We start from the raw sequence: 16696 nt of genomic DNA on the forward strand, positions 1-16696 counted from the left end.
GAGACTAGTGCCTTTTTTAGTCGAACAAATATGTGAGAATCACTGTCCCTCAGAGATTTCTCCGTATGTACTTATGGACACTTTGTCCCTTGATTAATGAACTAGCTCATCTTTTCCCTCAAAAAAAATATATTAATGGAATTTTATAGCACTTTCTATAGTAATAAATTATTATTACAACGAATGTTGATAGTTATAAAAGATAACAATGTATTTATAATATAATTTTCCTTATATATCTCCTATAATTAATTCTCTAGCTCTTTATCTTCCTTAATAAGATTTCAGTTTAAAGAGTAAAAAGAGGTATATGATTTGTATACCATATATTTATATATTACAATGCTTTTTTAACAAAAATAAACCAAAGAAAATAATATCTTTCGCATTTTTATAATTAAAAGAGAGGCAAATCAGAGAGCGACATTTTTCAGCTCCACATTGATTTCCTCCATTTTAATGTAACTATTTTTTACCCTGTGCGATGCACGAGTATTTTAATTTAAAAATTCGGTTACATCGTTTATGTAATATAAAGTAGGATACGCAAATTTTGAAATGATAAAATGTGAAGCATTTGGAGTATAATGAAATCATATTTAGAATGTGAAATAAATAAAAGTAATTTTGAAATAAAGTGAATATTTAATTAAAGAGGAGAAGTAAAAAGGATAGATATAATTGATGATTTTAACAAAAAAATAAAATAATAAAAAAGATATGACATAGACGTCACTTTATGCAAACATTGTGTTTTAAAATATTAGTATAGATATATAGATTAGTAAACAGAAGTAGCGATGTGCATGGTAGCATTTCAAGATCCTGAATGAAAGCCAAATTTAACTCTACTCTCAATCAGTTGCCTCGTCAACACCTATTAATACATTTCGCTTTTTTAATTTTTTAATCAAATCATAAACCCCCCTACCTTTTGTGAGTAGTGTTTTTGTATGTTAGAGAAATTATCAGATATTATTGTCATTACAAAAATGAAGATTTTTGTTCTTCTTTTATTCATCATAAACCTTGTTGGTGTTACATTCATCCATGGATCAAACGACACCGAAAGAAAGGTATGTTACATACAAGTTATCTTTTGCATTTGAGTCGGACATTCCCTATTACGATTCATTTAATTTGTCAATCACTTCCATTGATAAAAACAATACAGTGTTTTTCTTACGTAATAGTCGTTTTGATAGCGTAATTTGAACTGTCGTTTTAATATGTTAAGTAGTTGTATTACTACTTTAACTGTTGAATCTCTACAAATAGTAATCTGTATATATTTTTTTGTGGTGTTAGTAATCTGTATTACGAAGTATAATTTATCATTAATTGTGGAAACTTTTCAAAGCTACTCTTAAGTGACCTATAAAATGTGGAAGATACTCCTATCATCCTATGTACCTAGCTTAAAAGTTTTCATTTAGGGAATGTTGGAAAATGATTTATCCTTTTCAATAATTTTCCGTTGTTTGGTATAATAAGAGGCGTAAAACAATTTTCTGATAACTTTCTCAAGGGTGGAAAAAAAATATTCCATTTGAAAAGAAGGGAAATCACTTTTCCTCCTTACCTCGTTTTCACTTCCTATCAATCTTCACCCATCTATTTCCATCTTTCTTTAGTCTCTTTTTGTAAAGAACCAAACAAAAAAAAATTAGTTTAGAACTAGTATAATACCAGTGCAATTGCACGGTTTTAAAAATATTATTATGATTTACATATGTCAGTATTTCAATAATATTGCTAACTATTCAATCTTTATTTACTAGTTTTAATGGTTTTAGACACTTGCGATGATTTTATTATTGGTGTATGCTTTAAAACACAAAACTTATTGTTGCACCCTTTATTGTTAATTAACCAACTACGATATTTTTGTTAGGATTTGCATACTCATTTTTATAAAAGTAAAAGTAAAATATGCACATGGTCAATCTATATTATACGCAATATGCATTTTCATTTCTAATGTAACCTTACCTCTAAATTGGAACCAATTTTCTTTCATAATTAGTGGACAAACATACAATCACAAACCCCCTCTATAGGAGTGTCTAATTATTATATAGGGCGCCTAGCACTATACCAATGAAAAGACCTAAAAATGGGCAAAATAATACTATGTATTTTGTGATGGTATAGATGATTAATAATATTGTAAAATTATTTTGGAAATAAAAAATAATATAATCATAATGTTTGAAAAATCTTATACATTTTAAATGCACTAAAATAATAAAATATTAAATTAATTTCTCATGTGATCACTCTACTAGGAGTTTATCCCGGTAGTGGGTATCCTTATGTATGAGGAAAATCTATATAATATGCTAAAAGAGAGGAAATCAATGTGGTGATGACAAATGTCACTCATTGATTGGCCTCTCTTTTAATATATATAAAAAAAATTAAAAATATTAGTCAAAATTTGTTTGTTTTATTTAAGGAAAAAGATGCACAAAGAAAATATTATTGATTGCTATTATAAATCTTTAGATTCTGTTGATAATATAAACATCCTAAAAATATAACGTAAAAATGTAACTTATCAAGATTTTCATTTTTAAAGATTCTTATATGTTATATTTCCTCAAACTACGTACAAATCTCATTACATGGTGCTGACAAGTGTCATTCTTTTATTTGATTATCTTATACTATAATTTTTTTTTACCTAAAATAGAGGAAATCAATGTGGTGATGACAAATGTCACTCATTAGTCACCTCTCCATTAATATAAATAATTAAATTTAACTAAAAATTACAACATCAAATATTTTACATCCCTATAATCTCACGCAAATAGTACATAGATTCCCGAATATAGGGTTGTGAATCGTAATATCAAATGGTTTATTGCTTTTTACCAAATATTTCTTCTGTTTCAAAAAAATTGCAACACTTTGATTAGCACGTTTGCCAATATAAAAATTTTGACCATAATTATCCCTAATTATCTTTTTCTAAAAAATCTTAAAATTTTAACATTATGAATGTATATAATGAAATCTATTCAACGACATTTTACTTGATAACATTTGCTTTTAATAAATTAGTAAAAAATATAGTTAAAGTTGGTGTATCAATAATAGTAAAATTAAAAGTGTTACATTTTTTATGAAACAGATGAAGTATAATATTCATAACTAACCCTTACTAAAATTTCTACTACATTGGTTATGAATATAAAATAAATTACTAATAACTTACATGTTATAAAGTTTTGTTTATTTAATTTACTTAATTATTCTAATCAGACAAACAAATTATCAAAAACTCTAGAATCTATCTATCTATGTAATCTATCTATCTATATATATTATACTAAAAGAGAGGAAATCAATGTGGTGATGACAAATGTCACCATTTGATTTGCCTCTCTTTTAATATATAAATTAATTATATTTTTTTTTATTATTATACTTAACTTACTGTATTTATGGGAACAATAACGAATCACATGCACATATTAACATATATACATATGTATACATAATTATACGCTTACGAATTAATCTTAACATATATGATTCGTTATTTTGAGAAGTTATATATATTCTCTTTTTTATATTTAGTTGTCTTAACATATACGATTTGTTATTTTGAGAAGTCATATATAATCTCTTCTTTGTAGTTAGTTGTCTTAACGAATTTTTCTTAACATATAGACTGTTATTTGGATATGATTAGGCCATTTTCTTGGAGACTTTTTAATGTATAATACAAAACCGTTATCACTACTTATCATAAGAAAATTATACTACACCGGTAAGTTGATGATATAGTAACATTACAGTTTAAATTTCTAAGCCCAGATCATGTATTTTATAAAGTATTCCTTTAAATATCCGAAACTTGATGATGAAAGTTAAGATAAAATTATAGCCGATTTGTAAGGTTTTAGGCCAAACGTATAATCATATACCACTAGCGCTATTCGACTAATTATGTTAAAAGAAACTAGCTAAGAGATACACCGTGTATGAATTTCTTTGGAGATGCATGACCATAGGCTGGGTAATACGAGCTCGAATTGAGTGGATTACGGTGATGGTTGGAGATTTTCTTTTACAATAAGGGGATTATTAGTGGTGATGGTCTTGATGGATAGGGTTAGGGATAAAAATAATAATAATATTAGTTATGGTAAAGAGGGTGGTACAACATTTAAGGCGGTAAGAATAGACATTCCCTAACTACAACCTGCTACCGTGATATAAAAAATTAGGTTTCAATAAAAATAATCAATGGTATTCTAAAAAAAGTACATCATCGAGATGCTATATTGTGATTTTCATTTAATTAGCATACAAAACTATATGATGTGAAATGATAAAAATATGAATAAACCGTATATCACACGAGTCTACAATTAAGCTTAAAAAGGTTTACTTTGTAATATAACTTTTTCTACAATGTTTAGACTTTATGGTATTGAAGAAACCTGGACAAGAGCTTCTTGGTGCGTACGACACATTATAACCGGGTAGATATCTTATATGTTAATAAATGTGTTAAGGTATTTATCTGTTTAGTGTATCAGATCATATCATTAAAAGAATTTCTAATACGTTGTATGATGGAAGCTAAAGTAACTTTTTATAATATGATGTTCATAACCTTTCATTTTTAATAGATTACACATTTACACGTATAATTTGCATACATTTGCTTCATCTGAAATCAAAGTAGAGTGTCTGGATTTCTCTGTTTCATACTATAGATCTTGGTATGTATTCTACGTATGTAAAACGATATGCCACTCTATATATGTCAGTGGTTCAATTATAAAATGGATTGTACAATCAAAGGGGGTGAATTTAAAATATAAGAGGGGATGTGGTATGAGATTTTAGTATGTTGAAATGGATTTAAAAACCCCTTGGCATGATATTCCATACGTAAAAGGCCCAACTAAATATTAGACTTGAATGAACTTTATTCCAACATGTTCAACCAAATAACAAGATTATTTTTCTCGCCACGAGTGATGGGAAATAATATGCATACTTCTCTTATACTCCCTCCAACGAATCTCTATAAACTTGCATCATCCCTTTTGTACACAAGGTATTAGGAACAAATATTATGTATACCTAACTTCTTTGACAAGGGGTTTATAAATCTGTTGTAGTCGTGATAGATATGATTTAATACACAATAATATTTTTCTAATGGTGTACAATATGTCAAGAAAACAAATACATTTTAATAATGAATTCCGTAGTTTAAATTATACGGAACGAGTAAAGTAAATTTATGATGTGAAATTTTGTATTGTGACGACTGATTAGTAGGTCAATACTAAATCATTAAATTTTAAATCAATCACCTCTATTTCATATATTTTTGTAACTATAGATTGAGAAGTTAATATCATCACTCTTAATATTTAGATTAGTATAAGATTAGTATGTGAACTTTATAAACCGTGTATCGCACGGGTTTTATACTAGTATCCTCCTAAAGTTTACCAATTATTTCGTGCTAAAAAATAGTTCTAAGATAGTTCTAAAATAGTTTACCAATTATTCCATGCTAAAAAACAGTTCTAAAACGTCCATAAATATATTATCCTTTTTTTTAGGGTTTGGATAGAATAATATATTTTTTTAGCACGGAATAATTGGTAAACTATTTTAGAACTATTCCGGACATTGAAGATAATTTTCATACCTTTATCCCATAAATATATTATCCTATCCAAACCCTTATTTTTAACGGACATTGAAGAAAATTTTCACCCCTACTTAAATTAATTTCATACTCTTAACTAGCATTCTTATTAGCCGTATATTGCAATTAAACACTTTAACATAATATTTTTCGCTAAAACAATACTGCACAAAATATAATTTATACAAGACTAAATAAGGATTTATTGAGATATATATTAGGGAATGAGGGGGTAACTTAATTTTATACCAAATTTAGGTACGTGTAGTAACTTTTAGGAGATAATTTTTCTAAAGTGTAGCACTATATTATTTGTTTATATTTTCTAGTACTCCCATTCGCTAATAAAGTTGAAACAATAATGAATTCTTAAAAACTAACAAAAGTAACAAAAAATAATTGTATGACATACTCTTACCAAAGCTGACGAAATGTGTCTATGATAAAAATGCGTTTTAAAAATTTTATGTCCAACATGTTAAAAAAAAAATCATATTTAGTATTGTACAAAATAGTAGAATCTTTTGGGAAAATCGTAAAATTTTAACATATATATCCAGAATATAAATAATACATTTAAAAGATTTTTATTAGTTAATAATCTATATTTTCTTAACATATATAATAATATAGTGTTATCATAAATCAAGTAAAGTATACAATTATTCTTTTTAATTTGGGAAGTTAAAATATTGTCATAAATCAAATATAAAATATAATGATTCTGTTACATTAGGGCACTACAAAAGAGCGGGAATATTTAAATTGTGAGAGCGACACGTGTCAGTTTTGCTTTTAGGGGTATCTCTTTTAGTATATTTATAGATTGCATTTTTCATGGAAAATATTTTTTTACTGAAAACATTTCTCGTCAAACCAAAATGTACCTTAGAGTATTTTATGTGTAAATCGGGAAAGACGTCGCAAATGAAAATTCGTGGCTTATGGACAAGGGTACAAAGCATGGTGCACTCAAGAACACTAGTGCAAAGGAAAAAAACATGAAATATTATTTTTTTATTAAAACTATAAACAAAAATTATAGTAATATTTTTTTAACATGAAGTTCTGTTGTTTTATCCCAACACTTTGTTCACATTGGTCCATGATTTAGGCAATTACTCGTACTACCTCCATTTTATAATGATTTTTGCAGTTACTATTTGCACAAATATTAAAATAAATGTGATAATAGTGTATAAAAAGATGAGTAAGTATAATAAAATATAGATTTAAGTAAGGGAAATAGGATTAAAAAAAGTGAATGAGTATAAGAAATAAATGTATAAAGTAACAAAAAATGAGTGAAAATATGTAAATTTATGGGGTGAAAAAGGTAAAAGGGTGCATTTTCATGCCCAGCTATAATATAAAGCACAATGTAAAATACTCTAAGGTACATTTTGGTTTAATTTCTCTCTTTTTGACCTTAGAGTACCAAAAGTACTTAATTTTGAGATTTAAGAAGTAACATGATTCCATTTCTCTCTTTTTAAAATAGTCATACATTGTATACATGGGGGAGTTATCACATGGACTACAAGGGCTAGCCGTGGAATCGCATCATCACAACTTGCTTGCTGAAACTATCGGAGAGTATGTTCGTTTCATTCTCATCTATATAAATTTCTAAAAAAAATCCCTTCGTCTTTATTTGTTCTTTGTTCTTTGTACTTTGGCTTTATTTCTTTCTGTAAAGAATACAAAATACTAAGAACAAAAAGATACGGAGTAAAAAAGGAAAAGAGGCGGAAGGAGTATTATTCACTTATTTATTTAATATTGGCAAATTTGCTAAAAAAGATATTTTATAACCTAAATTTTGCGAGAAAGGATCTTATATAATTTTTTTTGTGAAATCACACCTTAATGTAAATTTTTTTGCAGAAGACAACCAAAAATAAGTTTCAGCCATTGACTGAGTTTTTCGGCCATTAACTTGCACGTGTAGCTTTATTTTGCTAACCACGCCAAATTTTCCTCCAAAATTCTAAGTTTTAAAACCTAAAGTTGAAAAAAAAAATCGAAACAAAATCAAGTTTGGAAATTCAAGACTCGGGAAAATCAGTGTCTTTAGCCAACTTAAGCCACACGTGCTGCTCACGTGCAAGACAATGGCCGGAAAAAGCTCAGTCAATGCCGGAAACTTCCCTAAGGTCTTTTCTCGCAAAAAAATTTACATTAAGGTGTGATTTCACAAAAAAATAATTATATAAGGTCCTTTCTCGCAAAATTTGAGTTATAAAATGTCATTTTTTGACAAATTTGCCTTCAATATTACAACATTTACCTAATGTAAAACATAAATTTATTTTGTTATATTCGAAACTATGGTAGTGAAAGTGTAGCGAGAGGAGCTAAGATCCACAGCTACGGAAAGAGTTTTAACGGTTTTGCAGCGAGATTATTGCCTGAAGAAGCAAAGAGATTATCAGGTAATTTTCTTTAAAATTAAAATTAAGAATAGTGATTTAGATCCACGTGTCTAAATAAATAAACATGGAAATGAAAAAAATGCAGGGAAAAGTGGTGTAGTATCAGTGTTTCCGAACACGATACGAAAACTTCTAACAACAAGATCATGGGATTTCTTGGGAATGCCTGAAAATTTAAAGCAACGGAACCTTCAAAGAGAAAGCAATGTTATCGTTGGCCTTTTGGATACAGGTTCTTGCTTCTTTTATTTTTGTTCAACTCGTGTTTAATAAATAATGCTACTTGAAACAATTCAATGTTTTAATTGGTTTGTGTTTTATTAGGAATTTATGTTGATGCGCCAAGCTTCAGTGACCAAGGATACAGTCCTCCCCCGTCGAAATGGAAAGGAAAATGCGACAAAGGCTTAAACTTCACCGGATGTAACAGGTCACTTTCTCGATCTTTTTACGTTTTCCTATCTAATCTCTAATTATTAGGTCTGCTAATCAAGCCCGGCCTTAGGGGTAGGCGAGGGCTGCGACCGCCTAGGATCCAAGCGAAAAGGGGCCCAAAATAATAGTATATCCAGCAATTTAGTAATAATAATAAACAACGCATTAAATATACAAGTTATTTCTTTGGCTCGTTGGTAGAAAGTAAGTGCTAAAGCTTTGATACCTACCACAGATATAATGTCAAATTTTAATGAAGATAAAATTAACTGATACTCCATCCGTCCCAGATTAGTTGTTATACTTTTCTTTTTCATCCGTCCCGGCTTAGTTGTTACACTTTTAAATTAGAAATGATCTCACAATTATTATACTGTCTCTCTTTCCACTAATTTTTTTTTGTCCCCAACCCTCTCTCATTCAATAAAAAATATTCCACTAACCTCTATCGCATCTACTTTTTCAATAAAATAACAACTGATAACCAAACAATCACTTATCACCTAAAGCTTTATGCAAAGGTAAGTGTAACGACTAAATTGAGACGGAGGGAGTAATTTTACATGCTTAAAATGAATCTTTATTTAAAATAATAAATTCTTTATGCATATTAAAATTATCTTGTAATTAAGTGAATATTTATTTTATTGAAATATTTCAACAGATCGACTAGAGCAGGATCTAAAAAATTCTAGGATTCTTCAAATGAGATATAGTAAGTTTTTAGTGATTTGAATTCAACAACATAATGGATTTAACAAAAACAATAATATTATTTCAATTAAAGACGCATCATTTCGGAAGGGCTCTAATCCCTTATTTCGCCTATGACCCTCAAAATGTCAGGACTGGAGCGGCTGCTAATTGCTAAATGAAAACGTAACAAAAGTTTTAGTTGATACTATAGGAAGAGTGAATGTGAAGGTAAAGTCAGTTGATTACATTAGATGATGGTAAAGTAAGTTAATTATGCAGGAAGGTGATAGGAGCAAGGTACTACAACCTAGGAGAAGACACTGGGATGGATTTATCCCCAACCGACCAGGACGGGCATGGAACACACACATCATCAACAGCAGCAGGAAGTTCAGTAAAAAGGGCGAGCTTATATGGGCTAGCTAAGGGAACAGCTCGAGGCGGGGTGCCTAATGGGCGCATTGCAATGTACAAAGTATGTGGTTCCTTTGGTTGCTCAGATATGAACATTTTAGCTGCATTGGATGATGCAATTTCTGATGGAGTAGACATCATTTCTGTATCCATTGGTGGCCCTGTTAAGGATTTCATGGACGATGTGTTAGCTATCGGGTCGTTTCACGCGATGAAGAAGGGAATATTAACTGTTTGTGCAGGGGGGAATGAAGGACCATCTCAAGGGACAGTCAATAATATTGCTCCTTGGATTCTAACTGTTGCTGCCACTAATATGGATCGGGAATTTCATACTATGGTAGAGCTTGCAAATGGTGTCAAATTCAATGTAAGTCTTAATTAATAAGGACACTTTTAGGCTCCGTTTTATTGGACTTATTTTGACTGAATTTATATTATCTGGATTTATCTGAACTTAACTTAACTTAACTTAACTGAACTTAACTGAACTTATTAAACTTATTTTGTCTGAAATAAACTTATTTGTGTGTGAAAATGTCTGAAAAGACTTATTTTTTGCTGAACTGAACTTATCTGAACTTATTTTGTCTGAAATAAATCGAGAGAACAGGTATCGGTTTGATTGTTTTAGCACATGATTATTTATTGATATTTGCAACTTCTTGTGGATTAGGGGATGTCAATCAATACGTTTTCACCCAAGAAAACCATGTATCCTTTAACAAGCTCTGCTCTTGCGTATAACGGCACCGATAGTCCTTATCTAAATAAAAGGTAATCCCCGGCCTCTTCTTTTTAATTACAATACTTTTTATTTTTAGGCTTGTCATTGTATAATCTTTTCATCTTTAATATTTTATGGTTTACATAAGATTTGAACATGTGATCTCAAGTTTTAACATTAGAGTATAATCCAATTAAGACATGTTACACGTTATATTTGCAAAATTAATATTAATATAATATTAAAAAAGTTGGTCCAGACGTAATTTCATTAAAGAATATAATAAATTAATTGTTCACATAATAATCCTGGACATTGTACGGGCCTAAATACTAGTGTATATTTCAATACTCGATTTTTTATAAATGTTAGATTTTGTGAAACTTTTTGAGTTGTAGCGTATGTTATTGATCAAGTATATAGCATGGTGTAACCTAAGATGAATTCTCCCTCAATAGGATATGCATTGATTCACAAAATATACATAGTTTTACAAAGTCAACTAGGATTTACACATTACTATATTTACAATGCTAAATATGGAACAATAATATTTACATATTATTTTGTCTAACACACCCCCTCAGTCGGAGCGGGAGGAGGACAAACGCTTAGAATGGTGCAAAAATCAACAAACAAGGGTGAGGGAAGACCCTTAGTGAAGATGTCGGCATACCGAAACGAAGAAGGCACATGGAAAACCCGAATATGACCAAGAGCCACCTTTTCCCTAACAAAGTGAATATACATCTCTGCATGCTTAGTGCGTTGATGATGGACTGGATTATGAAACATGTACACTGCATTAAAATTGTCACAATAAACAACCGTTGCCCTTTTCAAAGGACAATGAAGTTCCAGAAGTAAATTCTGAATCCACGCCGTTTCTGCCACGATGTTAGCAACACCCCTGTACTAGGCCTCAGCACTAGAACGAAACAACGTAGCCTGGAATTCGGAAGACCAAGACATAAGATTATCACCAAGAATGATACAATACCCAGACGTAGAACGACAAGTATCCGGACAACCACCCCAATCTGCATCGGTATATGACACAAGACTAGTAGTAGGAGTCGAAGAGAAGTGCATGCCATAATCTACAATACCCTTGATATATCGAAGAATATGCTTCAAGGCATGGGGACGAGGATCGTGCATGAATAAACACACATGTTGGACGGCATAAGATATATAAGGTCGATCTAGTAAAAGTAAGATACTGGAGTGCTGCCGTAAGCTGACGATAGAAGGAAGGATCAACAATCGGTTTTCCACTTGTAGCACTAAGCTTGGACTTAGTGTCAACAGGTGTGGCAGTGGACTTACAAGAAGACAGGTCAGCACGGGCTAGAATTTCTTGTGCGTACTTTCGTTGGCAAAGAAACATGTTATCCTTGGTACGAGAGAAAGAAATACCAAAAAAGTACAAGAGAGAACCAAGATCCTTCATAGCAAACTCGAAACTGAGAAGAGTGATAATACGAGTCCGGAGAATATTAGAAGAATAAGTAAGAATGATATCATCAACATACATCAGAAGATAAGCAGTTTTCGCACCTCGTCGGAAAATGAACAATGAGGTGTCACTCTTACTGTTAACAAATCTCAAAGAAAGGAAATAAGTCACAAACCGCTGGTACCAAGCCCGAGGAGCTTTCTTTAGGCCATAGATAGACCTATGAAGAAGAAAGACATGCTTAGGCTTGTCAGGATGGACAACCCGGGTGGCTGGTGCATATAAACTGTTTCCTGTAAGTGACCATGAAGAAAACATTTTTCACATCCAGCTGATGAATATACAAAATTTTCTTCCCAGAACCACGGGAAGATTTTCTTCCCTTTGTAGTTCTTTCCACCATCAGACTTCCCACCTCCACCACGGCCCCCATCACCACTACCACTGTTCGTCGGCGGTTGTGACACAGAAGAGGAGCTTTGTGGGTATTGCCCGCGACCAGCAGGGTTAACGATGCGACATTGTCATCCTTCTCGGAGATGCAGATGAGTCTTTCCAGATCCAGGGTGGAGCAAGCCTCGCCCAAGGAGGGCAGAGGATTGGTCTGGAGAATAATCGTGGCAATAGTACGATACTCCGCGTCCAAGTTTCCCACCAACTGAAGAGCAAGACGCTCCGCCGAAACATGGTGGTTGAGGGCGGCGAGTTGGTTAACGACGGTCTTAAGAGACTGACAATATTCATCAAGAGAAGAAAATTTGGACATCCGAATATTACCGAACTTATTCTCCAGCAAGACCACTCATGTACCTCTGTTGTCTTGGAATATTTTGCGGAGCCTATTCCAAATTTCCAATGCAGTAGCATTATTGTCCAAGACCTTGAGGAAGAATTCCTTCGAAATTGTTCCATACAGCCATTGGAGAACAATTGCATCAAGACGATCACACAAATCATCATCTATGTCCTTCGATTTATTGACCTTTGGATTGATATGATCCAACACCATGTAGACCTTAGCCATATTACGAAATAACGTTGCCCAAGGAGTATACTTCACATTGTCTACGTCAAGAACAAGAGGAATAAGGGCTTTGAAATTTGTGGCACTGAGAGCCGGATGATAAGCATGGATCATTGTGGTTTTGGGAGGATCATCACCGACCATTGGAGAAGAAAAAGAAGAGAAAGAAGAGAGAAGCAGCGGAAGAATATGAAGCCTAGGGTTAGGCCTAATACCATGTAAACTAAGATGAATTCTCCTCCAGGAGGTTATGCATTGATTCACAACATATATATAGGGTTTACGCGTTACTGTATTTTGGCCCTATTCTTTAGAGTTGAACTGAATTAAACTGAACTGAACTAAACTGAACTGAACTAAACTGAACTGAATTAAACTGAACTTTACTTAATTTAACTTAACTAAACTAAATATTACTGAAATAAATAAATTAATTAAATAATAAATAATATAGCTGAAATTAACTTAACTTAACTTAATTGAAATTAAGTGCGAAATAAATCCTGAAACTGCAATTAAGCAAAAAAGAATAGGGCCTTACAATGCTAAATATGGAACAATAATATTTACATATTATTGTGTCTAACACATGGGTTACAATATTAGTCTTAATTTTTTTTATTAAACCTAATGCGACTAGAAGTCTACTATATTTGCATGTCCTAAGAGAGTTTTATTCTCTATCACGTACATTCCCGCAGTTATAGCGGGAGGATGTGGTAAGCAATGACTATTCCTAAAATCAAAAAAGCAATTGTCGCTGAAGGTCTTTCGTAAAAATTTATGCAAACTGATATCGAGAGGGAACATGGAACAACCAAACTAGGACAAATGCCACCTTTTCTCGAAAAAATGGATGTTCCTCTCGAAGTGCATGCTTAGATACGTTGATGTTGTACTGGGTTGCGAGTTAGATAAATTGTACTAGCATTATCAAAATAAACGATGGTGGTCTTGTGAGGAGGACAACGTAGCTTAAATAATAGGTTCTTTAACCCAACATGTATGCTTCTGCACTAGGTGTGTACTATGTAGGCTAGCGTATGGAGGACCAAAAAATAAAATTCTCATTTATAAAACTACAATATAACATGAAGTATACTTGTGTATGTATGGACATCCACCCCAATATGCATCAGTATAACTAATCAATTATAAAGAAGCAATAGGGTATAAATGTAACCCGTATTCAATGATGCCTTGAATATTTCACAAAATATGGTTTAATGCACGAAGGAGGAAATATGAGCTTAAAATCAGCTAATCCTTGTTTGAATTTGATACGTTAAATGAATTATAAACAATAGTCTTTATTATTAAACATAACAGACTGCAATTTTTACTTTCTCGTACTTGATTGGCAGCACATGTGAATCGGGCACACTAATGGAGAAAAAGGTGAAGGGAAAGATAGTGTTATGCTTGGGATACGTATCAGCTGATTGGACGGTGAAACAGAGCCGTGGAGCTGGTACTATCATTGCTCTTGATTACCCGGAAGACACTGCTTCCACCACTCTTATCCCTGCTTCTTTTGTCTCTGCCAAACAGGGTTATCAGATTGCCCAATACATTAACTCCACCAAGTAAGTTTAAGATTACAACTTAAAGTATTACTTTTCCAAGATTTGTTTTATTAATTTCAAGAACAAATTATTGATATAGTATTTGAATTATTGGTATATATTGCAGGTCAGCACAAGCTATTATACACAAAACTTTAAGTATTACTACAACAAAGACTCCTGTGGTTGCTTCGTTTTCATCAAGAGGTCCCAGTCCCCAAACTATAGCTAAAAACATCCTCAAGGTAACATATTAATTATATCATTAATAAATTAATTGTTTGTGTATCAATAAATTAATACGTACTTGATAGACTAAATGAATATATGTGACAGCCTGATATAAGTGCACCTGGGATAGATATTCTTGCTGGATATACAAAACTGGTATCCATCACAAACGACGTACATGACAAACGAATCAACTCCTTCAACATTATCTCAGGTACTTCTATGGCTTGTCCTCATGTCTCAGGTGCTGCTGCCTATGTTAAGGCATTCCATCCAGACTGGTCACCTGCTGCCATCAAGTCCGCTCTCATGACCACAGGTAGGTTACCGGAATCATAAATGACATTTTTGTAAATATTTTGCTTGAAAAATGTAGGTGCTATAATATTAGGTGTTGACTGTATATGTATACATAATTATTGACTACATATTACTCGGTGTTTATTGTATACTATTTTTCGTTGGCGATGTATTTTATGTTTGCTGATGAATTACTAAAATGAAATGTTGTTTATTGGTAAGTGATTGACAGTATATTTATTTTCGTAGATTGTTTATTAGTAGAAACTTATTTATAATGTTAGCTGTTGACTGTATATTACATACTTGTTGATGTATTATGAAAAATACAATAATGACCATACATATGGCCCACATTTGATGTCATGTGACTATACTTGAGCCCACATTATGGTTTATTACGAAAATGTGATTTGATTGGAAAGAACTCGGAACGGCTCCAAACATTCACTCTAATCTCTTTTTTCTTCCCTCCAGCTAAACCTGTGAATGGCAGTGGCACAGAAGATCCGTTGAGTAGTGGATCTGGGTTGCTTAACCCAGTCGCGGCTGTACATCCGGGCTTAGTCTATGACCTCTCACCAAACGATTACATTAGGTACCTTTGCAGCGAAGACTACAATGGAACCACCCTAGCCCTTGTCCACAACAACAACAACAAGTACAACTGCTCGAAATTCAAGCCTGGACTTGGAGCTGATAGCCTGAACTACCCTTCAATGCACCTTCAGCTTGGCGCTAGTGACACACACATTTCAAAAGTGTTCCATCGGACTGTAACCCATGTTGGACATGGACCTGCAATTTACAAATCAAAAGTGACATCACCCAATGGTCTGTCTATCAAAATCATTCCTGATGTCTTATCATTCACAAACACACACCAAAAATATTCATTCAAAGTTGTGGTAGAAGGCTCTATAACGAATTCTACACCCTACACCCTTACTTCATTCTTGGAGTGGTTCCACTCCAACAACATAGTCAGAAGCCCTATATTGATTTTTAGACCAATAGTCTGACAAAATTAATTAGTAGTAGATAGGAATTTAGTCACTCTTAGATTGAACATGATTGCTACTTTGGCACTAATTACTCATTTTATCCCTGCTTAAATTGTTAGCTGTATATTTGAACTTGCAATGGCAAACTATTTGGCATATAACAAGAAAAGACTAACCAATAACAAGAGATTACAATGACAGATAACCTCGTGAAAAGATGGATTTGTTTAGTAGTTGTTCCGGTGTTGAAACGGATGGAACAATGGGCTTCGAATGAAGGCCCTTTTGAATGTGTTGAAGATTTTGTTAGCTTGAATGAGTATTGTCCGAATTCACCTGCACAAAGACAATGTTACTAGCCTCGGGGGTGTTTCCGAGGAAAGCCCCTCCGATGCCTAAGTAAGAACAATGCTCGGATTCTAGAGAGAGAAGTTCTCTAGAGAGTAGTCTTAAGGCAATAAATTGGACGTACCTTGAGGTTTCAGCCTTGGCGGCCTATTTATAGTGTTTGCATAATAAATGCCCATAGGTCATTTATTGCTATTGGGCCTTGGGCCTTGGTTGATGGCTGAATAGCCTTGGTGGTGGAGGCAGGTTTGATGTTGTTGAATTGAGCCATTGGGCTTTGGACTTAGTGGCCCAATTGATATTCAATTGGGAGCCCAAACAACATGCCCCCAGACCCAGTCCATTTGGAATTAAATGGGTGGGTTTCCA

At 32.5% G+C, this 16696-nt stretch overlaps 1 protein-coding gene across 1 annotated transcript; it reads left to right on the forward strand.

Annotated features, from left to right (window-relative positions):
• The first annotated feature begins 918 nt into the window (after positions 1-918).
• LOC110798989 (subtilisin-like protease SBT4.15) lies at positions 919-16103 on the forward strand. The gene is made up of 11 exons (XM_022004189.2): positions 919-1076; positions 7191-7285; positions 8027-8124; positions 8210-8356; positions 8449-8554; positions 9535-10039; positions 10346-10446; positions 14244-14465; positions 14572-14689; positions 14781-14994; positions 15453-16103. Exons 1-11 carry the CDS (start codon positions 954-956, stop codon positions 15995-15997), a joined length of 2274 nt encoding a protein of 757 aa, XP_021859881.2. The 5' UTR covers positions 919-953; the 3' UTR covers positions 15998-16103.
• The last annotated feature ends 593 nt before the right edge of the window (positions 16104-16696 follow it).

This window comes from Spinacia oleracea, chromosome 1 (genome assembly GCF_020520425.1).
Source record: "Spinacia oleracea cultivar Varoflay chromosome 1, BTI_SOV_V1, whole genome shotgun sequence".
In the NCBI taxonomy this organism is placed as follows: domain Eukaryota; kingdom Viridiplantae; phylum Streptophyta; class Magnoliopsida; order Caryophyllales; family Amaranthaceae; genus Spinacia; species Spinacia oleracea.